The 27,876-nt window shown below is 35.6% G+C and overlaps 1 protein-coding gene across 2 annotated transcripts; it reads right to left on the bottom strand.

Annotated features, from left to right (window-relative positions):
- Positions 1 to 27,876, bottom strand: PBK (PDZ binding kinase). Of its 2 annotated transcripts, none has more exons than XM_057722483.1 (8): positions 27,738 to 27,876; positions 24,874 to 24,951; positions 20,464 to 20,557; positions 15,358 to 15,500; positions 14,532 to 14,701; positions 11,790 to 11,919; positions 1,647 to 1,823; positions 1 to 1,019 (listed from the first exon to the last, which is right to left on the bottom strand). In XM_057722483.1, the coding sequence occupies exons 2-8, from the start codon at positions 24,929 to 24,931 to the stop codon at positions 820 to 822; spliced, it is 972 nt and encodes a 323-aa protein (XP_057578466.1). In that variant the 5' UTR covers positions 24,932 to 24,951; positions 27,738 to 27,876; the 3' UTR covers positions 1 to 819. The 2 variants fall into 2 exon arrangements, with proteins under 2 accessions (XP_057578466.1, XP_057578467.1); XM_057722484.1 differs by lacking the exon at positions 27,738 to 27,876 and adding an exon at positions 27,375 to 27,433.

Below are 27,876 nucleotides of genomic sequence, written 5' to 3'. Positions count from 1 at the left end.
GTCAAATCAATGGAGTACAAAATAAGATAATACACCTTCTGGTAACTAAAGTGTCCTTTATTCTATATTGTTCTATTATTAGAGTTTTATTACTTTTACACCAATACTCTGATATACTTAAGATATAGATTAGTAAATTTAAACATTTTAAAAGATATCAGTACAGAAAATACATTTAATAAATTAAAACAAAACCCAAAGATCTGGATAGAGCCAAGAGAGCAAGACAAGCCTTAACCAAAAATGTTTGGAAACATCCAAGGAGCTACTCTTTTGAGCCACATCCCAGGTCTCTGATCTCTGTGACCATATTTAATTAGCACATCAGCCAAGAAAGGCCAGCAAAAGGTTTAATGTTTTAAAAGATAAGCAAAAAAAAAAAAAAAAAAAGATAAGCAAATGTAGACTTATTCTGTAATACACAAAGTGCTAATTTCAATAGACCCATTAAAATAGAGAATAAGAAAGATCATTAAAAAGTGATAGTCACTCAATCCAAATTAATGTTAAAAGTTTACAGCACTTTATTTTAAATCTGTATAAACAAGTCCAAACACTTGACTAGCTAGTTACTTAAACTTTATAGAAAACCCTCTACAATCTCAAATGCTTATCAGCATAAACATACATGAAATACCTTTATAATAGAAACAGTTGTTCAAATGTTAATAAGGTGCTATCTATAGTCCTAAAATTAGGCCACTTCTGAAAAGTCTAATAATTATGGATCATAATAACTATACAAATGTATTATGGTAAACAGAACAGCTATATACACAAGCCATACTTGAAGCTCTGGTAGTCATGAGTATGAGGTGATCACAGGACATCCATTTCCAAAGCGTCAACTATGTGCACAGCAGAAGGACGATCTTTAGGATCTTCATTAGTGCATACAGAGAAGAGCTCAATTACCTTCTGGTACGTTTCATCCAGTTCTTCCATATTAACAGGTGGCCTAGTTCCCAAAGCTGCATAGTATGCTTCCTCATCAAAGTCGCTTTCATCAAAAGTTTTATCTGCTCATGAAGGAGTTGGATATGGAAACAAAATCACTTTAAATCATGGTAAGGCTTATGACTGCTCAAACTCACTCTCCTGAAATAAGAATTCACCATCCAATATGCTTTTCATTTTACACAGGCAGTCTCTTCAATTGTCCTGCCATGGTATAGATTAGCTATTTTCAGGGATTTTTTTTTTTTTTGGCCGCACACGTAGCATACGGGATCTTAGTCCCCTGACCAAGGATCGAACCTGTGCCCCCTGTGGTGGAAGTGTGGAGTCTTAACCACTGGACCGCCAGGGAAGTCCCTGTCAGGGATTTAAAGGTTATCAACCCCAAACCCCTTACTATGCTAGTTTTCCAATCATCTTCTCAGGCAAGGAGAAGGTAACTTTTTGCTTCTCCGGATTTTCTCAAGTTATTTCCCTATTCTCAATTAATCTATATCTCATTTGTATGAGATTAAACTGGTATTGTACCAAATTAATACTCAGTATTAATATAGCCTACATCTCATGCCACTAAATCAAACTAATTGCTCTTTTAAATTTTAACTTATTAGAGAAAATATAATTTTATAAGCTATTCTTTAGTTCAAACTGAAGAGATTGGGATTTATGTTAAAAACATGCAGTTATACCTTCATCATCATCGTCATCGGGAAGATTAATGTGTGGAATAGACAAAGTCATCATTTCCCACAGAGTGAGGCCAAAGGCAAATATGTCTGCCTTGTCAGTAATAATACCATTCTCCTCCAGAGCTTCCTTAGGTTTCCAAGGCTCAGTGCCAATATAATAGGCCTCAGGGTCAGTCACTGGAACAAGTGAAATACAAACAAAATGGTCATAAGGGCAAGTACCAGAAACCACTAAGAAAGGCAAAACAAACAACCCAAAGAAAAATGGGCAGGTTATTTAATAGGTAGTTTAAAGGTTAATAAATATAGCCAGTAAACATGAAAATACACTCAACCTCGTAAAAAGAGGTTTTTTCCTATCAGATTGCTAAATATTCAAAAAGCTAGTCAGTTGGCAAAGGTGTACAGAAACAGCAGTTCTCTTAGAAAGGGGTACAAACATAGATTGTGGATGTCTCTAGTACAGACTCTGGAGCCAGACTGCCTCGCCCAGGTTCAAAGACATGTACAAGCTGTGTGACCTTGAGCAGATCACTTAATCTCTCTGCCTTAGTTTCTTCATTTTTCAAATTATGCTGTCTTTCACCTGAGAGAAGTACCACTTCTTTGCTTTTATGATTGCTAAATCAGGAAAAAGGGAAAGGGTGGAATCACATAGTGGCTCTGCCCAGGAATGACAGAGGTCCGCTCACATTTCCATTTAAATGTTAGAGTCAACTTGTCAATCTCAATGAAAAGTCTTGCTAGAATTCTGATTGGGATTGGATTGAATCTCTACATGAATTTGGGAAGAATTAACATATTAACAGTATTTTGTCTGTCAATCTACCATCATGATCCCTCTCTCCATTTACTTAACGTTTAATTCTCTCAGTGAAGTTTTATGATGTTCACTAAAGACATCTTAGACTTTTGTTAAATTTATCCTTGAATATTTTACACTTTTTGCTATAGCAGTCCCCCTTATACCTGACGGATACATTCCAAGATCCCCAGTGGATACATGAAACTACAGATAGTGCTGAACCACATATTTACTATTTTTTTTCCTATACATAAACACCTATGATAAAGTTTAATTGATAAATCAGGCACTGTGAGAGATTAACAATAACATAATGAAATAGAACAATTATAACAATAAACTGTCAGAAGTTATGTGAATGTGGTCTCTCTCTCCCTCTCTCTCAAAATTATCTTTTTTGTACAAATTTGATGCCTTTTTCTTTTTAACTATGCACTTATCACACACTATGGCCATAACTTTTGCAGTTTAAGGTGTAAGAGCAAAACCAGCATGAATTTCTTTTTCCTTCTTCACAATTTCACAGATAGAAGGTTTATTCTTACTATAGATCTCAGCAACCCCAGCATAGGATTTTTTTTTTCTTTTCTTATTAAGTTGAGAACTTTCACCTTTTCACTTAAAGGAAGCACTTTATGGCTTCTCTTGGGCACATCTGTATTGCCAGCATCACTACTCTCGCCACTTTGGGCCATTATTAAGTAAAATAAGGGTTACTTGAACTCAAGCACTGCCATACTGCTGACAGTCATCTGATGGCTATGGAGTGACTAGTGGGCGGGATATGCTGGACAAAGGGATGGTTCACTTCCCTGGTGGGATTGCAGGGACCCAGGTATGATCCCTGGTCAGAGAACTAGATCCCACATGCATGCCGCAACTAAGAGTTCACATGCCACAACTAAAGATCCCTCACAGCAACGAAGATCCCACGTGCCACAACTAAGACCCAGCACAGGCTAAATAAATAAATAAATTAAAAAAAAAAAAAAAAGAAATAGAGGAGTAGGGAAGACTACCCTATTTGTTCTGAGGCCAGCATAACTCTAATATCAAAACCTAACAAATACATCATGAAAAAAGGAAATCACCAACCAGTATCCCTTACAAACACAGGTACAAAAATCCTTGACAAAATATTGGCAAAATTGAATCTAACAGTATGTAAAAGGATAGTATATCTGACCAATAAGGATTTATCCCAGGAAAGAAAAGTTATTTTAATATTCAGAAGTCAATGCTATCCACCATATTAACAGATTTGAAAACTGTTCTGAGATTTGAAAACATCTCAACTGAAGCACAAAAAGCATTTAAAATCCAACTTCTGCTCATGATAAAAACTTGCTAACTAGACATAACTCAACCTAGATGTTGAGAAAGGTCTCCCTAAATAATTAATGTTTAAGCTGAGAGTTGAAGGATGAGTAGAACCTCCAGTTTCATCAGTTTTCAGTTTGACATAATGTACATGAGAACTGAAAAGAGGTAATGTCTGCTTAAACTCTTTGAAAGCAGTAAAGGGCAATAAAATAGAAGGGAACTTAGCCTCAGAAAGGGTATCTAACAGAAAAACCTACAGGCAGCATCTTGTACATACAGAACAAGTACGAGTCTTACAGTTCTTGTACTTTCCTGTAATTTCTGAAAAATTTGTGTAAAATCAGTGTCCTTTCTTCCTTGAATGTTTGATAGAAATCAACAGTGAGGGCTTCCTAGGTGGCGCAGTGGTTGAGAATCCGCCTGCCAATGCAGGGGACATGGCTTCCATCCCTGCTCCAGGAAGATCCCACATGCCACGGAGCAACTAAGCCCGTGTGCCACAACTATTGAGCCTGTGCTTCAGAGCCTGTGAGCCACAACTATTGAGCCCACGTGCTGCAACTACTGAAGCCCACGCGCCTAGAACCTGTGCTCTGCAACAAGAGAAGCCACGGCAACAAAGAGCCCGCGCACCACAACGAAGAGTAGCCCCCACTTACCGCAACTAAAAAGAAAGCCCGTGCACAGCAAAAAAAAGACCCAACACAGCCAATAAAATAAATTAATTAATTAAAAAAAAAAGAAATCGACAGTGAAAACATGGGTGTTGGCCTTTCTCTGGGGGAATGTTTAACAGCTACAGGGCTACTTCCTATTACTTCCTATATCAATTTTGGTAAATCATATTTCTCAAGGAAAATGTTCTTTTCATCTAAGTTGTCAAATTTGTTGGCATAGAGCTGTCTGTAATTGTCTATTAATCTTTAAATGTGTACAGTATCTGTAGTGATAACCTTTCATTCCTGATATTGGAGGATATTGTGTTTTTTCTTGATCAACCAGCTAAGGTTTGTCAATTTTATTATCTTTCAGAGAACCAGCTTTTGGGTTTATTAATATTTTCTAGTGTTTATTTTCTATTTCATTGATTTCTGCTCATATATTTATTATTTCTTTCCTTTGACTTACTTTAGACCTGCTCTTCTTTTTCGAAGATTAAGATGGAACATAAGTTATTCATTCAGATCCTTTCTTTTTTCTGCTATAATCACATACACAGCTACAAATTTCCCTCTAAGCTCTGCTTTAATCTCACACATTTTGATATGTAATATTTTTTTTTATTCAATTCAAAATATTTTCTAATTCCCCTTGTCATTTTCTTTGACACATAGGTTATTTGAATTTCCAAATACCTGGGGTTTTCCTAGATATCTTATTGTTACTGATTTCTAATTTAATTCCATAGTAGTCAACAAAGATACTCTATTTCTTCCAAAACTGTATAATTTTATACATTTTCCTTTTCATATTTAAAAATCTTTACTTCTGCTATGACTAGGATAAACTCAAACTCTTACAACTAGAACATTCACCTCATAGTATATTATACTAAAAATGGAATTTTTCAGTATTTGATTACTATAGTCTCCATTTCCTCACAAATAAAGTTAGAGTGAAAACAAACTGAATTAACATAATTCACTTTCAGACAATAAGAAAGAATTTAAAAAAAACACAGGAAGCCTGTTCAATGAAGCTTCTCTTTAGAACTGAATGAAAATTCTGCTTTGAGGGGCTCATGAAATTTACAAGGAAAGGTGAGAAAGAAGGAAACTAACATTTAGAGAATAAAAAGGGAGAACCAAGAAGGAAAAAAATGAGGATACAGAAGTCAGGAAATTGAAGGTTCCAGTCAACACTCATTCATTCATTCAACATTTTGAGGAAGTCTGCCTAATAAGTAAGCTGGCTCTATCTGAAGATGAAGTGAGAATAATGATACCAGACTAGGACAGTACCTAGCACTGGGTGGCAAGAATGAAAGATGTCTCTGTGACAGCTTTTTTACTTAACTTGGCTTTAGGAGAGTAAAATTTGGAAGGCAGTCATACTCAGTATAAGTTGCTTGAAGGTATTTCCCTGTACCACCTCACATCTAGGAGGCCCTTAATGGAATGCATAACAAGGTAAAGCGTCTACAGACATGGTCCACACGGGTAGTGACTCCATGGCAATAAGGAAGGATTCATATCCCATTCTAAATAGGTCAAATTGCTACAGGGATCCGCCATGCTAAAGAATAGCTTTCTAGAAGTCTGAGTCTAACATATTAGTTCCAATTGGAGACTCTAGCCAACCACAAGTGTACTTCCTATATGTCCACTTACATTTCTCCAAGTCTGTGCTTAGACTTTAAATGTGATAGAAGTGGTTCCCCCACATGTTACTAATTAAGTTTGCTTCTCTGTGAAGATAAATTGTTCTGACAAAAGTTTGACGAGATCATAAGTTAATGGTTTGATCGTTCCTTCTTGTCAACACAGAAACAAATTGTATATTTTATTGCCCTTTACTGCTTTCAAAGAGTTTACCTCTTTTCAGTTCTCATGTACACTATGTCAAATTGAAAACTGATGAAACTGGAGGTTCTACTCATCCTTGAGCTCTCAGCTTAAACATTAATTATTTAGGGAGGCCTCTCTCAACATCTAGGCTAAGTGGCACTGTCATGTTTACACAATTCCTTACATCATAACAGTCATTATACTTTAGTATTAGTTATTCAACAACTGCTTTCCATCTAGATTATGAGTCCTAAAAGGATAAGGACTGTGTCTATCCTTTTTTCCTCTATATTCATAGTTCCTAACACAATACTGACTATACTTAGTATTAAAATTATTTGCTAAATAGATCAACCTAGAAATTTCCACTGTTAAGATTTGGACTTTTTACAAAAATTCTGCATATATTATAGTTGTGAAATGTGTGACTATATTACCTATTAAAACACAAAAAGTAAAAAAATTTAGTAATTTTTAAACTTCTCTTAATGTATATGTAAATCCATATTTTAGGTGCTATTTTATCATCTGTTCATCTCACTTAACATATTTAGATATATTTCCATGCCGACAAGTGTAAACCTATTTAATGGATATATGGTATTCTTGACGGACATTCTCTTACGTTCTTGCATAATCTGTTCTGCTACAATGTTTATTTTTCTAACACAAATTAGCTCATTCAAAACTAGTAAAAAAGATTAATTATGTGATTTTTTCCCCCCAGTACATTAATGTTATCTTTTAAGTAATTAGGAGTAAACTTCCTCACAAAGAAAAAGCCTTAGCCTGCAGAAACACCTTCCCTTAGAGCACTGCTTTAAGAACTGCTATGCTGACTACAACACTAAACTGGTAAAGCTGAGAGTGCAGGTAAAAGAGCTGCCAAGACATTTCCCCTATGCTTATACTTTTTTTGTTATTATTATAATTTTTTATTGAGGTATAGTTGATGTACAATATTATATAAATTTCAGGTACACAACATAGTGATTCAAAATATTTAAAGGTTATATGCCATTTATAGTTATAAAATATTGGCTATATTTTCTGTGTTGTACAATATATCCTTGTAGGTTATTTTATACATAGTACTTTGTACCTCTTAATTCCCTACCCTTATCTTGCCCCTCCCCCCTTCCTTCTCCCCAATGGTAACCGCTAGTTTGATCCCTGTTTCTGTGAGTCTGTTTCTTTTTTGTGACACTCACTAGTTTATTTTTTAGATTCCACATATAAGTGATATCATACTTTTATATTGAGAAAGCTAGATCAAATTAATTTTAATGAAAAGTATCTATTGGAAAATAAACACCCTCATATTTATCTTCAAGGAAGCACAAACCCAGGGTTCATGGCTACACAGAACTGAATGATACTGGGCGCCAGTGAAGATCTAAGGTATTAGTATTTTTACTGGGATAGTTACTATTTTGGGTATTGTTTTCATGGTTGTGTGGGTTGTGATTCCTCTGTTCCAACTCTAGGTTTCTTCTATAAGCCTAGTTCTAGCTTTTGACTTTTGCAGAAATTAATACACCAAGTTATAAAAAATACGTGCACTGACCAATTATTTCTTTGGAATGTGTTCTTCGGAATGAAATTACAGGATCAAAGGGCATAAATATTTTTAAGGGTTTTGTTTTTTAGAAAAAAATATGTATTTCCAACTGCCCTCTGAAAAGGTTACACCATTGTGGTAGTTACTAGTGCTATACATCAAGTAGTTCTCTACCTTCTACACACACAGAAGGACCACACTTTCTGGCCTGTCATGGTTGGGTGAAGCCATTTAACTAGTTCAGGTCAGTGACTTGTGAAAGAAGTGACGTGTCATTTCTAAGCTGGAGCATTTAATTGTTAGTGCAAGACTCTCTAGGGTGGCACTGTCCAACAGAACTTTCTATGATGATAAAAATGTTCTGTATCTGCATTGTCCAGTATGGTAGCCACTAACCACACGTAACTACTGAGTACTTGAAATGTGGCTAAGGTGGCTGAGAAAATTAATTTAAAACATTTTAAAATATTAATTAATTTAAACAGCCATACGTAGCTAGTGGCTACTGTAGTGACAGTGCAGTTCTAAGAGCTTTTTTACCTTCCACACAATGATGGCAGTATTCCATATAGTGGATGTCCTAGCAGCTTAGGTCCTAAGGTGAGAATGACATGGAACACAGCCCTGAGGGACATGTAGCTTCAATAATAAGCCTTGGTTTAAGCCACTGAGGTTTCTGAGGGTCCATGTTACTGTAGCAAAACTTGTCTTAACCTGAATGAGACACTAATTGCGACTTCTACGTAGTGTATGAGAGTATATTAATCTATACTGTTGCTCATACTAACATATAGAAATTTTTCAAAGAATTTTCAGTAGTCATGACTTTTTTTTTTAATGGTTTCTACCTCTGATGTCCCTCTTAAGCCCAACATTAAGGAAATTTTTTCCAACAATTTTTTCTGCTACTTTTCTTTTTAAAATTTTCAATCTATGGGTGTTAGAATGTGAAGACAGAAAACTTTTTCTAAAATGACCAGACACCATCATTTACTGACTCAACTATCTCTTTCTCACTAAAACAAAAATGTCACTTTTATCATATAACAAATACTATATATTTGGGAACTATCTCTTAACTCATGTTAAAATTTTCTGCCTAGTTTGGTATGAGTATCACTGCTTTAACTACTATAGCTTTATAATACTTAACATCTGGTCAGGAAAATTCGTACTCAACACTCTGACTGAATTTTCCTGGCTGAGTCTGAACATGTATCCTCAAGGATAAACTTTACATTCTCTTTGACATGTTCTAAAATAACACTGATCATATTGGGATATTGTAGAATTTATAGATTTTCTAATTCATTCATTTGTGCTTTCTGCTTTTTTTAGGGCTTCTTTTTATGATTTCAGTTGAATACTCAATTTCATACAGGTTAAATAATGAAAATGTTTTCCTTTGAGTACTTTTGATCATATAAAATAGGTTTTGATTTGTTCTTACATTCTCATTATTTTCTAAATAGTGTGTAACTGGAATTTCACTTCTTCTTTCAGCCAAGAACTATTTACAAGTATTTTAAATTCCTGAAAAAGTTGAGGATTTTTGTTTCCAACTGTACTACTAATTTCTATATTTATAGCACTGAGGATAATGAATGTTAACCTTTAGTCTATTTCTACTTTTTGTAATCTGAGGTTTTCTTTTGTAACCTAACTAGTATATGATCATTTTAATAAATATTCTAATGCATAGATTGAAATTATTATTTACTCAGATCTTCTACATCTTAGTTTTGTCTATTAGATCTATTAAGGATTGAGAAAATTATGCTAAAAAAATCTCATTTTTATTCTTTTTGACAATTTCTCCTTTTACTTGCTAAAGTTTCAACCTTGTACCAGTAATTTAGCCTAAGGGTTCATGCCAGTTCTATTTTTAGTAATGATTACAGACATCATTATAAAGTCAATCTATTTATCTTGGCTTTTTCCTTCAACTTGTAGACTTTAACTAGAAATTAAGATGTACATAAGTTCCAAACAGTATCATTCGCCTTCCCTCTACCTTATATAAAGAGGCAAATTTAAATGTTATTTATTAAATAATATGTTGAAAGCAGAGGCTTTCTCCTTTAGGCTTCTTTGCTTGTTTGTCTCTGTTTCTCATCAAGAACATATCTTAAATTCCCTACAGTCTCTTCAGCAAGTGGTATTGGGAAAGCTGGACAGCCACATGTAAATCAATGAAGTTAGAGCACTTCCTCACACTATATATAAAAATAAACTCAAAATGGCTTAAAGACTTAAATATAAGACAAGACACCATAAAACTCCTAGAAGAGATCACAGGCAAAACATTCTCTGACATAAATCATACCAATGTTTTCTTAGGTCAGTCTCCCAAGGTAACAGAAATAAAAGCAAAAATAAACAAATGAGACTTAATCAAACTTACAAACTTTTGTACAGCAAGGGAAACCACAAAACAAAAAGACAACCTACAGAATGGGAGAAAATATTTGCAAACGATGCAAATGATAAGGGATTAATTTCCAAAATATACAAACAGCTCATACAACTCAACAACAATAAAACAAACAACCCAATAGAAAAATGGGCAGAAGACCTAAATAGACATTTCTCCAAAGAAATACAAATGGCCAAAAGGTACATGAAAAGATGTTCAACATTAGTAATTATTAGGGAAATGCAAATCAATACTACAATGAGGTAGCACCTCACACTGGTCAGAATGGTCACAATTAAAAAGTCTACAAATAACAAATGCTGGAGAGGGTGGAGAAAATGGAGAAATGTGGAGAAAAGGGAACCCTCCTACACCGTTGGTGGGAATGTAAGTTGGTGCAGCCACTATGGAAAACAGTATATGGTTCCTCAGAAAACTAAAAATAGAATTACCATATGATCCAGCAAACCCACTCCTGGACATATATCCAGACAAAATTATAATTCAAAAAGATATATGCACCCCAATGTCACAGCAGTGCTATTTGCAACAGCCAAAACATGGAAGCAACTTAAATGTTCACTGACAGATAAATGGATAAAGAATATGTGGTACATATATACAATGGAATACTACTCAGCCATAAAAAAGAATGAAATAATGCCATTTGCAGCAACATGGATGCAACTAGAGATGATCATACTAAGTGAAGTAAGTCAGAAAGAGAAAGACAAATACCATATGATATCACTTACATGTGGAATCTGAAATGAGACAAATGAACCTATCTATGAAACAGAAACAGAATCACAGACATAGAGAACAGACTGGTGGTTGCCAAGGAAGAGGGGGTTGTGGGATGGATGGAGGTTGGGGTTAGCAGATGTAAGCTTTTATATATAGATTGGATAAACAACAAGATCCTACTGTATAGCACAGAGCACTATATTCAATAAACCATATGGAAAAGAATATTTTAGAAAAAGAATATACTAAAAAAAAAAAAAGCAAGACTGTATCCGAAATTCCCTGAGAAAAGAATGGTTAGTATTCACAATACAGAGAGAAGAATGAGGTGGGGTGGGCCAAGGGGCAACAAGCAGAAGACTGGCCTTAATTAGCACCCTTCTTTCCTACTCCCACTCCAGTTTCTTGTAGCAGTTTCCCAAATCTTATCACTATGCTGATGCTAAATGAATTCCTTTATAAAACCTTATGAAAATTTTATTTTCTATTCCCAGATCTTTTACCACTTAAAAATCTCAATCCAGGTTAGAAATAGTTCCCCATGTTTCTTCAATTAAAATATATACTAATGAGAAACCAATAATTTGTATTATGTGTATGGCAAGAGAGGGGGCTGGAGGCTGAGTAGAAGAGAAACAGAAAGGAAAGGGTATTTTTTATTGTACACTTTTTATTAATAGCTTTTGATTTTTGAAGCATGTGAACTTATTACTTTTTAAATATGTAAAAATTAGAAATTTAAAGACTGTATAAAAACAATTTTAAAAATTAGAATTCTACCTACCGGTCATATTTTCATCCAGTGGTAGAGAGACTCCTACATCACAGATTTTAATTGTTTCAAAATCACCTTTAATAACAACATTTGAAGACTTTATATCTCCATGAAGCAGTTTCTTATCTCGGTGCAGATACTAAAATAGTGGAACATTTAACACATCTGAGAAAAAATACAAACTTATAAAAAAAAATATAACTTTCAAACAAAAATTACAACTTGAATGCCCTTCCTAACCTACAGGCTTTTATCTGTCCATCATTTAAACTTATTTGAAGCTAGAGAAGGGACAATCCCACACTATTCTGGTCTGCCATACTGATCAGAAATCTGAAAGATTCTTTGGAAACTGATGTCTATTTATAGATAGCTAACTTTTAATTTTCAAACCCACCTCACATACTTTTACATCAAAGATGCTGCTGCAGACTTCAAAATATACTACAATTTTACTTGAGGCTAGTAATTTTTAGAAATAATTTTGTAATCTTCACAATGACATAGAGTTTCCTCAAATTACTGAGATAATGCTACACATAAGTCACAAGCAGAAGGGGAAGCAGTAATATAATCTAAGACTGTATATTGTTTTACACATTAACCCTTTCTTAGAATTGACACGTGATGATATTCATCCATAATCAAAAATGTCCTGCAAAATTATTTTTTCATTCATTAGCATTTGGGCATCTACTCTGTAAGCTGGGCCTCAAAATGATGCAGAAACAATTCTTGGTATTTAACCTAGAACACTTACTGTGCTTAATTTAAATGTTGCTGACCATAAATTGAATATGCTCAAATATATTTATAATTTATTAATTCCATTATGCATACACATTTGAAATAATTACTTATTAAATAATTCAAATTATTAATTTAGCTTATCCTACTATTTAAAATCGGTTTTTCTATACACATATTAAAATATATATTTAGATATATTGCTTTTCCAGTTTCACATTTCATGAACAACTTTATTTGAACTCTTAACATGCAACTCTGACATCAGTATCATTACATAATCTGTTTTTTGAGTCACCCAACAATTTTCTGGAGCCATAACTACTTAAGTTATTTAGGATACAGAATTCTTTTTATTTCTTATTTATTTCTTACAGCATGTCTATCCAAAGGCACAATAATTTATTTGCATAACATCGAGAGTGCTTTTTTCACTTGACCTATAGATGTATACTCACGATGTCCAAAACTTAATATCCCACAAAGCAGTCTTTCAAAGGCTTGTTTACAGCAACAGAGGGTTACAGTACACCCCTAGGAATAATGACTAAATTTGTTTTAAATTTATTAGTCCAGTTAACTAAATCTAACATGCAATCTCTACAAGCAAAACTTCCTGACTTGGGTTATTTAAGGCTAGGTGAAGGTATGAAGGCCTCTAACAATACTTTGGTGATCAAAATAAGCAAATAGTGCACTCTTCAATATGAGAGATTTTATAAAGACTTTAACTTAAGGCAACTCCCTCTTTTGGGAGAAAAATGCCACTTTGTAATTACATATATTAGTATCTGTTCATGGACAGATGAATGGATAAAGAAGATGTGGTGTACATATATATACACACAATGGAATACTACTCAGCCGTTAAAAAGAATGGAATAATGCCATTTGTAGCAACATGGATGGACCCAGAATTTATTATATTAACTGAAGTAAGTCAAACAGAGGAAGACAAATACCATATGATATTACTTATATGTAGAATCTAAAATATTATACAAATGAACTTATTTACAAAGCAGACACAGACTCCCAAATATAGAAAACAAACTTGTAGTTGCCAGGGGGAGGTTGAATAGGGGAGGGAAGGATTGGGAGTTTGGGATTAGCAGATGCAAACTATTAGATATACAATGGATAAACAACAAGGTCCTACTGTAGAGCACAGGGAACTATATTCAATATCCTGTGATAAACCATAACAAAAAAGAATATATATGTATTATATAACTGAGTCACTTTGCTGTACAGCAGAAACTAAACACCTCATTGTGAAAGGAAGGAAGGAAGGGAGGGAGGGAGGGAGGAAGGAAGGAAAGTATTTCATTTTTTCAGGTTCCACAAAAGTCATTTTGAATACTAACGGTTTGAATTAATTTCTTTACCATGTCTACAATCCACCAAGTTTATTGGTAACTACTGAACTTTCTAGATTTATTTCTTATTTGTTCTCTATCACCTTGCACTGTTGGATGCTCAAGCCTGGTAGCTTCTGGTCAGTGGTTAAAACTCTGTACACACACACACATCATTTTTTTCTCAATAATTCTTTATCAGAGAAATTGAAATGTGATTAGCAATTGAGCATGAGGACATTACAGAAGAACGTGGAACACTTTCACCAGTGGAAGAGATGGTTCAAAAGTCAAAAAAAGAAAAAGGAAAAAAAAAAAATCTTATGATGCAAAGTAATCAGGATAAAAAAACAGGGTTCTCAGCTTAGAAGTGGTATTAATATTTGGGGAGTCACTTTAAATTATAGTTTCTTAAGAGAATTCATCTCTAATTTTCTACTTACTTGCAGAGTGAAAAATATAGCATATGTACCAACCTGAATTGTGTGCAAGAAAACCTGATTCATCACACATCTGTGATCATGTATTTCAGTATATAATCTATAACAACACATTTAACTGTCTGTTTACTAACTCTTAGAAGAAATAAACACATGATTTAAAAATAAATAAATAAAATAAAAATAAAATAAAATAGCATAGTTACCTTTAACCCTCTTGCCATGTTCAAAGCAACTTTTAAAATTATGGCTGCTGGAAAAGGATCTCGGCTATCTCTATTTCGTTCTTCTATTAAGTCATTCAGAGACTTTTCACCTCCATATTCCATAGCAAGACACAGACTACCATCACTAGCTTTAGTGAAAGCACGGTAACCTTAAAGAAAACATGACATTTTCTTACTGAAATAGGGAAGAACAACAGTATTTAAGTTTCTTACAGTAACATGACAGAAAATGGATCTGGGTTAACACTGTCGAATACAAAATGAAACAGCTATTATTTACAAAACTTATTCAGTAGATCTAATTTAAAATGCCAGTAGTATCACAAATTGAAATATTTTTAATACTCTATGCCTTCCTAAATGTAATGGTTTCACCAGCCCTACTTACATTAAAAATGAAAATAAGGAAATTATGTAAATGAAGATCATTTTACATTCCTGAATTCTCCATAGTACCAGCACCACAATGACTATATCTATTCCCATGAAGTTTTAAATATATACTTAAGCATCTAAAAATATATACTAAAATTTTTTTTTTTGACCAAGCCGGCTGGCTTGCATTCCCTGACCAGGGATCAAACCCATGACCCCTGCAGAGGAAGCGCAGAGTCCTAACCACTGGACCACCAGGGAATTTCCACTGATTTTTATTTTAGAATGTTCACATTAATTTGATTCTTGCCAAACTCCATCACTAGGCTCTTCATTTTTATTAGTGAAACCAGTTAAGATATTATAAAAAATGTTTCTGGATAAACAGAATACTATACCATATACTGTTATCAAATAAATCTAAACTTACCTATAATGTTTGGATGATTAAGGCTTTTCAAAATCTTAGCTTCATCAGTTAGTCTCTTTTGATACATACTCTGATAATCATCATTACATCTAGGATTAATCTTTTTCACAGCCCAAGGAGAATAAGACAAACCTCTTGGAGATCTTAAAAAATAATTAATCAAAAATGTACAGAAAGATTAATAACCATAATACATTTCAAATGACTAATAAGAACTTCCAAGTTTTGAGAAGGACTTGATAGTAATTTGTTGTTGTTTTAAATACTTAATATATTTTAGATTATCAACACTTCTGTTATACATCCTTTTTAACTGGGTACATACAGCTGATAAATCTATTGATTACTAGAGAAGTCTGATATCTACCACTGAAAGGGAAGGCTTAAAAAGAGAAAACTAGAAGGAAAAAGATGAAATGTTATAAATCTTAAACTTCAAAATTATTATATGATTTTCTAATTTTTTCATTCAAGCATGTCAAACTACCAACTACTTAAAAAGCATTTAACTATATGTATCAGATATGAGTTATAGAAAATTAAAGCAATAAACATTAATGTCTAAGAAACAATCTAAAGAAGTGATGCACAAAATACGAGGATGAGTCCAAAATTATCCGCACTCTGGCTGTAGAATTTATTTTAGTTAACTTTTAGAAAAGACAAATACATCATTTTTTGACATAATCTCCTTGCTTTTCAATACACTTTGTCCATCTGTCAACAAGCTTTCGTATTCCCTCATTAAAAAATGTTTTAGGCTGAGCTGCCAGCCACAAAAGCACCGCTGTCTTCACTTCTTCATCAGAAGTGAATCTTCGTCCTCGTAGGGCTGCTTTCAGGGGACCAAACAGGTGAAAGTCTGATGGAGCAAGATCAGGACTATAGGGAGGATTCTTTAACATCTCGAAACGAAGTTTTTGCAGAGTGTCAACACTGTGGGCAGAAGTGTGCAGGTGTGCATTGTTATGCAAGATCACAACACTCTTGGATAGCAGTCCTCTGTGTTTAATCTGAACTTTAGACTTCAGCTCTTCAATAAGCATCTCACTGTAATAAGCACTGTTGATTGGCTGATTTGCCAATGATTTGCCACATAATCCACTGTCACTCGTCTATTTGACAGCATCATTTCATGTATATGCTCAATGTTGTGGACATGGATGGGCGTCTGGCTCCTTCTTGATGGCTAACACTTACGTGACCTTCCTTGAACTTCTCTATTCAAAACACTTTTTCCATACTGTGCACAAAATCTTCGATAAGTAACTGCACCAAGTACACCCTCAGACCACAAAAAATGAATCACTGTACGCTGCTCTTCTTTCATGCAGATCACAAGTGGGGCATCCATTTTTGCTCACACCGCACTTACAAATGAACTGATGTAACACGTTCACACCTGCACAGCAGTGACTGGGGAGACAGCAGCCTTGAACGGAAAGTGCTGATGAGACAGTGCGGCCAACAGAAGTTTTAATATAACTGGAGTGCGGATAATTTTTGACTCACCCTTGTACATTAGGGTCATATGTAATCATGCAAAGAATAACAGACTGTTCTCCACCAACAAATATTGTGCCTCTAACAAACTAATCCATCTTATATACCTCTCATCATATACATGTGTTTAGGGAGATAATAATAAACATACGAATAAGAAAAAAATGTAAATTTCTATTTTCTAGGAAGATTCAGCCACTTTAAGAATATTTAAGGTATAAATGTTTTGAGGCCTAAATAAACAGGTAAAACAAAGTCAGGGAAAGATCTGTTCACCTGATTAGGTAGGCATTTATGTGTATAGCAAAGGACACGTATGCAGTATATGTGCACAAAACCTAGTCAAAGAGCCTCAAAAGTTAAAGATTAAAAGTTCAACCATAAGAACATAAAACAATAGATTGAACCAAAAATCCATTTAGCTCTGTACTACCTCATGAGCACATCTCTATGATTGTAGGACCTTTTTTAAAAATCAAAAAACATATATCCAAAGGATCACTAGACTTCTTAATTCATATACATCTATTATGTATAAGTTTATCTAAACTATTCTTAAACCTCCAGTTTTAGATAACAATAGCATTTTCGATAACAATGACATGGGGATAACCTCTTCCATGTCATTCTAATATGAAAAATATATTTTTCAAGTTTCAAGGAGTACCCCATAGCTCTCAATTATTTAGAATTCAGTAAGCAAGTCCACCTTCACCTTTTCCACAACATATTTAATCTACATAATGACAAGAATGTATTTATGAAACCTGAATAAAACTTTGCCAAGCTAAAAGCTGGTTCACTGAAAATACCAATACAACAGGCAAACTTCTGTTGAGACCACACAAGGTAAAAAAGAAAATGAGACATAAATAATATTGCAAACAAAAATGGGGACATATTCATCAGAAATTTAAAAAATATATGTGAATAAATACTAAAACTTTTAAGCCAAAAAATTTAAAAGACAAAATGCACAAATTAATCTAAGAAAACTGATTAAAGAAGCAATGTAATCAAGAGCTTAAAACCTTCCCACAGGAAATACAAAACCTAGATAATTTTATAGATGAGTTTACTAAACTTTAAAGGAACACATTATTCAATCCCATACGAACTGTTCCAGGGAATAGAATAAAAAAGGGACTATGAGTCTAAAATAACCTCAATAAAAAAAAACAAACAGGGACAACAGAAAAAGGAAAATCACAAGCCAATTTCACTTATATCATAGATGTAAAAATTCTAAACAAATAGCAAAATGAATCCATCAGTTTACTAAAAAATAATACATCACAACTATGTTGGATTTAATCTAGTAATGCAAATTTAATGGTAAAAAATATAGACTTCTGAATTAAAATGATAACCTGAACATAAACATACAATTTTGATCCCTCTCAGGCACCACTAAAATAAAAACAAATGAATATTTTAAGACATACACCAGCTGATGAAGACGGAAATAATGAACAGAAGACAACAGCAACAAAGTTTTGGAAGCTTGAAAAGCAGATGAAAGTAACTGATTTAACAGGCCCAATAACTCTTTGAAAATTGTTTTAAAAGCAGGTGGATTCCTAGATGTTCTTCTCGATTCTGTATCACCAGGCACTTGCCCATCCTCCATGACCCAGTTTCTGAAGACTGAAGATTGGCTTTGAAAGGGGGAAAAGCAGAGGGTCTTTAGCCTGAGGCTGACTGACACAGTTGAGAACCTGTGAAGCATACAGGAACAGAGTAATTCATGACCAAATGCACCCTAAATACTCAGTGAGTTTTCACATGTTTACATACCTGTTATCAACATCCAGATCAAGATATAGAACATGTCTAGTACCCCCACAAGACATAGGATGCTATCTTAAAATGGAAAACTTTCAGATAATTAGTTAAAAACAAGATAGACAAAAATGGAAAACTCAATAGAAGTATCAGAAGATGAAGATTTCTGGGGAAATCTCCCAGAAAATAGAACAAAAAGAGAAAACAGAAAAACAGACCCCAAAAAATAAATAAAATAAAGGTAGATCAGAGATCAGTCCAGTAAATCAAACATCAAATAATAGGAGTTCCAAGACAAACAAAGGGTGAAAATGATCAACAAAGTAACTTCTAAAAATAATTTCTCAAAAATTTAAGAACAGAAATTTTCAGATTCCAAGGGCACACACCCATGCATGTCATTGTGAAATTCAGAACACTGGTGACAAACAAAAGATAACACAAGGTTCCAGGACAGTGGGAGGAACAGATTACATAGAACAGATACATAATAAGAATCAACAGTCAGAAGGGCTTCAGAATTCTCAACAGCAACAATTGAACAATGTGAGGAAAATGGAGGGAAATTACTTCCAAATGAGAACTCTAACCCAGGAAAACAAAAAAGGCCATTCAAGTATGACAGTACAATGAAAACCTTTAGAGAAATGCAAATTCCCAAAGATGTATCTTCTGTGCATCTTTTCATGGGGCACTACCCAGTGTCCTTAATCAAAATGAGATATAAACCAAGAAATACTAAGACATGAGATACAGAATAACAGAGGATCCAATTCACCAGAGAAGCAAAGGAAATCTCTAGGCTACCGGTAAAGGAAAATGCCAAGCTAAAAGGGCCACAGTGAGGACTGGGAGGGTCAGGCAGGAACTGCTATTTTCAATATCAGCCACGTGAAGCTTTCTAATGAAGTCATACACAGTATAACTTTGTTAACAACACCCTTCACATTTAAAAAAAAATTTTTTTTTAAAGGGAAAAAATGAGGCTAGCCATGAACCCTGTGAGAATTTTTTTCTTTCAAAATAACTTAGACAAGAATTTCAGACATTAAAAAATGAAAGTTCACAAAACTAATAGCATACAAACACACAAAGGGGGTATTTAAACTGCAAAAATGCTTCAAGGATACTCACTTCTACATAACTGTCATGTGATTCTCAATTCATTAGCTTTTCATTAAAGCATTTCTATTTGGGAACAATATAAACTTAGAGAAGTTAATTATGTGCCGAGTTGGACTAGTCAGGCTGATTCCAAGAGCACATTAAGCAATACATAGTGGCTTGTTTGCCACTTAATAAACATGAAACTAGGTACAGAGTAATGAATAAAACAAACAACTTTTTAAAAAATGTGTTTGTTGTCATGTGTAATATTTATAGCTATTAGCCCCTAATCTATTTCATTTTTCTTTTAATACAATTTTCCTACTTTAAAATCACATTTACTTCTTTAGAAGAGAATATCTTGAGAAGGCAACTCTCCAGTTAGAAAGGATTAACAGTCACTGATATCCGCCAACACTGGTATCCTCTTTGAAGTTTCCTTATTGAGAATCCTGTGTTATTGTCATACAGGAACCCCTTTCCTCTGTCCTTTTCCCTTCTTATACAAGCCAAGGAAACATTATAAGTAAGTTACTTATTCTTTAATAATCCATCACGAGGAAGCGAGGAGAAAAGTAACCAGGCAGAGTTCTGGCAAAGTTATGAACACACCCCAAAACAAAATATCTGAATTTTCATATTCCTTTTGTCTCCAAGTATAGTGTAACTATGGTTCCATGTAAAAACGTTAATCTGAAATCTTAGACTCACCTTTTCATAAGATAGACATTTACCCCAGTACCAAAGCCAAGCTTCTGCATAAACGGAGAGGCAGGAATGTTTACGCATGGAGTTAAACATAATGCTAAATGTCAGAAAGAGAAATAAAAGATAAAATTAGTATTTGAAAAGACCTCTACAAATATATCCTAACATTCTCAATATATTATTAAGAGTATTAATTGGCAAAGTCTTGGAGAGCAATTTGATACTATCTATTTTAATTTTAAATGAATACCCTTGCCCAAGTCTACTTTTGGAGCGCTATCTTACAGTAATACTGAAGCGGGGATCAGCAAACGGCCTGATTTTGTATGGCCCACAAGCTAAGAATTGATTTTTACATTTTAAAAGGGTTGTTAAAAAATAGATAAAGAAGGTATCTTGGTCGAATCCTTAGACTTCTTGACTCTCTTCCAACATGGCCCAAGACAACTCCCCAAACAACACCATGGCAACAAAGTGTAGACACAGCTACATCAAATTCACACAAGATCAATTGAAAATCCTCACCAATGCTTTCAACCAAAAACCTTACCCAGGTTATGCTACCAAATGAAGACTTGCCTTTAATAACACTGAAGAGTCTAGAATTCAGATTTGGTTTCAGAATCAAAGAGCTGGAACTGATTCCAGAAAAGATCAGAACCTGAGGAGTACTTACAGTTAAGCCAAGACCAAGATCACCCTGAAAGAAGATTCAAAGTAGAAAAGACAGACGGTCTCACACCAGCTACTCTCCTCTCAATTACACACCCTCATCAAGGCACTTATGGACAACCCTTATCGTGGGATTGACTCCAGAGAGCAACTTGCTAAAGAAACCAGGGTTCTAGAGTCAAGAGTTCAAACCAGGTTTAAAATCGAAGATCTAGATTCCATGTCCAGAAAAAAAGAGAAATTGAGGAGCCCTTAGAACAAAAACAAAACCAGGGACAAGATCTCTGAGTTGAGAGAATTCAAAGTATGGAAAGTAACTACGCAGAATGGCACCAACCTCACTAGTGACTGTCTTATTTCTCTGGAGCCACAGCAGGGGAAACAGAGAGACAAATTCAGTGTGCTTGACTGTCATCAGTCTGAAATCCAAATCTCTCTCACTCTTCCTGGGAACATATCCTTCTAAACACACCTTCAGCTTCTCCAGGAGCTTTTGCTCATGAAAAATTAACTACTCGTGGAATTGCTATCTTGCCTTGAACAACTAGAAAGTCTGACAAGATATAACAGTTTTCAGATACTTGACAATTGGCAGAGCAGGACTGTAAACTCTGAGAGAAGAGAAACAAATGAGTTGAGTCCTACTGTTGCCCTAACTTACTGGTTAAAGGCAGTTTCCAGGCTGCAGTGCAAAGAAACAGCTGAGGGCTTGTCAAATTGAGGAGACAGAGATTAGAGGTCAAGGAGATTTAAGTAGCTAGAATTTGTAGAACAGAAAACTAAAGAGGGAGCCAAAAAGTGGGAGAAAAACCTCCAGAGATCTGAAAAGAGGTCTCCCTTTGAGCATTTGGTCATATACTTACCTGCACACACAATGGACAGAACCCCCCCCCCCCCCCGCCCCCCAAAGCTGAGGAAAGCACCAAATGCAAGCAATGGGTTAAACAATTACCAGAGGTTACATAGGTCTAGGAATAGTTCAATTACCATCAGTCAGAGCATAGTAACTCTCACAGAGTATTCAGTAAAGTTCTCTAAAGAGTCCACTTAGTGGTACAGCTACATTTTAGCCTTGGAAAAAGTTTAGAACAGAGTTTACAAGCAAGCCTCAAAAGAAACAAGCTAATGTTCAGGTAACTTAACTGTGGACCTTAACAAAACCACACACCCTTCAAAGGAATAAAAAAAATCCAGCCCTCAACAATGTAGAATGTCCAGAAGCCATAAAAAATTACCAGGCATGAAAGAAGCAAGAAAATATGGCACATCCCAGAAGAAAAATAAACCAATAGAAGCATACCATAAAATGGCAGTGATGCAGAATTAGCAGATAAGAACCTTAAGAAATAATCTTCAAAATATGCTCAATAGTGTAAAGGAAAATGTGAGCATAACAAGGAAAGAAAAAGATGTAACAAAAGATCCAAGTGGAACCTCAAGGAATGAAAAATACGATGAATAAGAACACCATCTTAGAGAAGCAGAAGAGAAAGTAACTAAATTTTAAGACAAAGCAACAAAAACTACCAAAAATGAGGCACTGAGAAGAAGATTAGGAAAAAAAATAAGAAGAGTAGGTTTAAATCTAACCATACAGAGTTACATTAAATGTAAATGGTCTGAACAGTGTTGTCCAATAGAACTTTCTGTCTTGATGAAAATGTTCTATATCTGTGTTCTCCAGGAGGGAAGCCACTAGTCACATGTGGTTACTGAGCACTTGAAATGTGGCTAGCAAAACCAAGGAACTAAGTTTGTAATTTAATTTTAATTCATTTGAACCTAAATTTAAATCGCCACATGTGACTAGTGCCTAAACATTCCAATTAATGACAAAAGTTGTCAGAATGGATAAAAACAAAACAACACATAACTACATGCTGTCTATAATAAACTCACTTTAAATATAAAGATACAAATATGTTAAAAGTAAAAGGTTGGAAAACATATACCATCAAAACACTGATCAAAACAAAATTGGGTGGCTCTGTTAATACCACATAAAGTGGACTGTGAACAGATAGTACAACAATAACCATCCTAAATGTGGATGGCACCTAATAACAAGTTTCAAAATATATAAAGCAACAACTGATAAGATTGAAAAAAGACAAATCCACAACTGTAGTTAGAGACACTCTTCTCTCAGCAATAGAATAAGTAAGCAGAAAAATCAGTAGGGATAAAGAAGACTTGAACAAAACAACATAAACAAGTCAACCAGCTTGACCTAAGTGACATTTAGGGAACACTGCACCCAACAAGAGCAAAAAATATCTTTTCAAGTGCATGAAACATTCACCAAGATAGATAAACCTCTAGTCAGACTGATCAAGAAAGAAGGAAAATATAACATACCAGTACCAGAAATGAAAAAAAGAGATAGCACCACAAATCCCACTGACATTGGAAGGGTAATAAGAGTATATCACGAACAACTTTATGCCAATAACTGTGACAACTTAAAACAGACAAACTCCTTGAAGAAATACTAACAAAGCTTACACAAGAAGAAACAGATAACCTGAATAGCCTTACATCTATTAACTGTGAAGTCACAGTTAAAATCTTTCAACTAAGAAAACTTCATGCCCACATGGTTTTATTGGTAAATACTACCAGTTAAGAAATACTAACATTTCTACACATACTCCTCTAGAAAAGGAAGTAAACACTTTCCACCTTACTTTATGAATACAAAATACCCTGATACCAAAACTACACAGACACTCCATACAATCAATATCTCTCATGAACATAGAAAATATTAGCAAATTGAATCAAGCAATATATAAAATACATTATGACCAAACTGGCTTTACCTCAGAAATGAAAGGTTGGTTTGAGATTAGAAAATTAACATAATTTACCACATGAACAGATTAAAAAAGAAAACTTTGTCTTAACAGATCATGAAAAGCACTTGACAAAGTTCAATACCCATTCATGACAATAACCAGGAATGAAAGGAAAATTCCTCAACCTGATTAAAGGCATCTTGTGAAAAACCTACCCTCGTACATCTAACATAACACTTCATTAGGATCAAGGCAAGTAGGTCTACTCATACCTCTTCTACTCAAAAACATACTGGAGCCAGTGCCATAAGGAATGAAAACAGAAAGTAATACAGACTGGGAAAAAAAAGTAAAACTGTCTTTATTCATCTACAACATTACCAACTAGGTAAAATTGCTTAGGATATTCTACGCAATCTACAAAAAAGGTAATAGAATAAGTGAGTTTAGTATGGTTGCAGGACACAAGATCAATATACAAAAATCTATATACTAAAAGAACAAAACATTTTCTCCTATGTTTTATCTTCTAGAAATTTTGTAATTTTAGCCATTTTTGCATATGATGTGAGCTAAGGGTAGATTTGCATATGGATAGCCAATTGTTTTTATTTATTGAAAAGATTACCCTTTGTAAATTGAATTGCCTTGGAAAATACCTTTCCATGTATGAGAGAGGGAAAGGTAAAGTAGTCCCTTAATGGTCCAAGTTAAGTTGATTCCTCACCAGGGAGAACCTATAAATCTGTTAGAATGTCAATAAAATTAGCTCACAGATGACCAAACTCTGGCCTATAAAAGAAGTCTTATTTCTTAAGATTGACATTATAAAGACGACTTATGCTAAAATTGTTCATGTGTGATAATGGTTAAAGGATCAAACTATAATAATACAAAGACATTTCTGATAGCAATAACAATGAAGAAAGGTTTTATATCTTACCAGATTTCTGTTTTTCAGATAATTTTCTTGGTGTCTTGAAATTATTGGTTTCTTCCATTGTAATAATCACTCAAGGCCCTATGATGAAAATAAACAAAGTTACACTGCAGTTATAAAGAATACATCTATCATTCACGAAGAAAAAAATTCCTGTAGTCACAGTAAGTAAACTTTTCCTGAGAAACGGGAAGCTATTACAGGGTTTTGAGCAGAGGAAGAGTGATATACTCCATCTTATGTTTCACCTGGACCACTATGGCTTGTCTTTATTAACTGAACGTGAACAAGGGCAGAGGCAATCGGACCAATAAGGTGGCTATTTCAGTAATCAGGAGAGATAACGGTGGCTTGGATCAGGACAGTAACAGTAGAGAAGGTGAGAGATGGTTGGGTTCTGGATGTTCTGAATCAGGAACGAATAGGATTTCCTAATGTTTGGATTGTTGTTAGGAATGAGAGAAAAGTCAAAGATAGCTCCAGGTCTTCAGACTGAGCAACTGAAAGAACAGAGGTGCCACCACTGAGATCAGAAAATCAATTTTGAGTGCCTCATTAGACATCCGAGTAGAAATGTGAAATAGACAGCTGGATATAGGTCTGGAATCCAAGCTGAAAATATGTATTTGTGGGGTATCATTATGTATATGGTATTAAAACCAAGAGACTGGATACAATCACCTAGAAAGTACACATAGATAGAAAACCGAGAGCTCTGAGGAATCTCAACTTGAGAAATGAAGAACAAACTAAGTAGCCTGAGAAGGAGCCAGAAAAGTAGGATGCAAATAAAGCTGGAAAGTATGGTATCCTGGAAATATTACTGCCTTATATGTCTCATTGCCTCCCCCACCCCGCCCCGCCAGCATAGGAAGATTGATTTGATATTGAGATAGACTGAGACCTGGGGCCCTTTACCAGAGTGTCTGCACTTGCACCTAGGACAACTATGACCAATAAGATACAAAAAGGCCACAAACCAACTGCCACTTCTGAGGTGCCAGGAGCAAAATCACGGCACTGCACATGATCCCTGCACAGAGCACCACCGAGGGGGTGGGTGCACCACTGATAGATAGCTTCTGGACACTGGCCCTAACTCTGTTTCAGATTCTATATGTTTTGTATACACACATTCTATATAAATTAACTGCTAAATTACCATACTAATCTAAATCACAAAGTTCTTAGGAAGCATGAAATTGTGAATATCTTAATGAAGATACATTAGAAATGATCTCACATGGGGGGATTTGCAGATTTTATTATCCCACTGCTGCACCCCAGAGGAAAAACAGCATATAATACTGGCAGCCAGAGCCCATGCTGACCAAGTGGCAGCTACAGCCCAACAGGGCCATGCAGTCTTCCGAGTAGGGAATGATGCTGTCCCTGAGTCAGATCCACAATGGAATTACCAGATGAATTCTTTCTGCACTGAGACATAAAGCAAAAGGCTCTCCAGAGCCCCTGAAACCACACCTATCCGTTTCAGGTCTACTGGATCAGACGTCAATAACTTTTGGACCTTAAGTCACTCTAGGACTAAACAAATACATGGATACTACTGGCAAAGCTAAAGTGTAGCTAGGCAGCAGAAAAAAAGAATGGGAGGAAAAAGTAAAGATAACTGAGAAAAGAAAAGCAAAATCGAGGGGAAAAGTAGAATGAAAAAGAACGGGAAAGTTTTGATTAGATTATTTCTAAGGTCCTTTACACCTTACACCCTCAGTAGGATTCCCGGAGGTAGAGGCACCCACTGTTTATGCGGGGACAAAAGAGCTTATAGACGCAGGCTGTTAAAATACTTCTTCCAGGGCTTCTCAGGTGGCAGAGTGGTTAAGAATCCACCTGCAAAAGTAGGGGACATGGGTTCGGGCCCTGGTCCAGGAAGATCCCACATGCTGCGGCACAAACTAAGCCTATGTGCTACAACTACTGAGCCCGCGCTCTAGAGCCTGCGAGGCACAACTACTGAAGCCTGTGCGCCTAGAGCCTGTGCTCCGCAACAAGAGAAGCCACCGCAATGAGAAGCCCATGCACCACAACAAAGAGCAACCCCGGCTCACTGCAACTAGAGAAAGTCTGCGAGCACCAACAAAGACCCAAAGCAGCAAATAAATAAATAAACAAACAAGGACTTCGTAGGTGGTGCAGTGGTTGAAAGTCCACCTGCCAACGCAGGGAACACGGGTTCGGGCCCTGCTCTGGGAAGATCCCATATGCCACGGAGCAACAAAGCCCCTGCGCCACAACTATTGAGACTGCTCTCTAGAGCCCGTGAGCCGCAACTACTGAAGCCCACTCGCCTGGAGCCGGTGCTCCGCAACAAGAGAAACCACTACAATGAAGATCCCACGCACCACAACGAAGAGTAGCCCCTACTCGCAGCAGCTAGAGAAAGCCCCTGTGCAGCAACGAAAACCCAACGCAACCAATAAACAAATTAAATAAATTTATTACAAATAAATTAATTAATTTTTTTATACAAATCCTTCTTCCACCTGCTCTGGGCCTCTGTAAAACAATGGCAGCTTTCCGGATCAGGGCTTCCCATATCGGTCTAACCACTGTCTTCTCCTATGGCGCTTCCATAAAAAGTACGGACTGTCAAGCCCTGATTCGAGAAAAAGCCAATTTTTTTCTTGAAATTCCCATACTACCCCGTGATTCAGATGTACACCCGGGTAGCCAAGATGATTCCTAAGATAATTCCCAGTTCAACGCCATATTCCCAACGTCTTCTACCTTCCTTCCAGCCCCCAGCTGTCAAGAAAGCAAACGCAGAGGCCTCGGCTCGGGGGGCGCGTGACCCCCCCGGCCAGGCCCACGCGCAGGCAAGACCCACAAAAGCAAGCTCCCCTTACCGGAGCTGCGCAGTGGGGCGACGAGACGTCCAGGCCAAGGCTGTCTTGAAAACTGGTCCCCAGAGACCCCCGACAACGCGCCGCGACCGCCGAGGCCTCCCACCTGCCAGCACCCGTACTCGGCAACTGTCGCAGCAAC

This window comes from Hippopotamus amphibius, chromosome 2, assembly GCF_030028045.1.
Source record: "Hippopotamus amphibius kiboko isolate mHipAmp2 chromosome 2, mHipAmp2.hap2, whole genome shotgun sequence".
In the NCBI taxonomy this organism is placed as follows: Eukaryota; Metazoa; Chordata; class Mammalia; order Artiodactyla; family Hippopotamidae; genus Hippopotamus; species Hippopotamus amphibius.
Note: the sequence above shows the minus strand (reverse complement) of the source record. Positions and strands in the feature narration are given on the sequence as shown.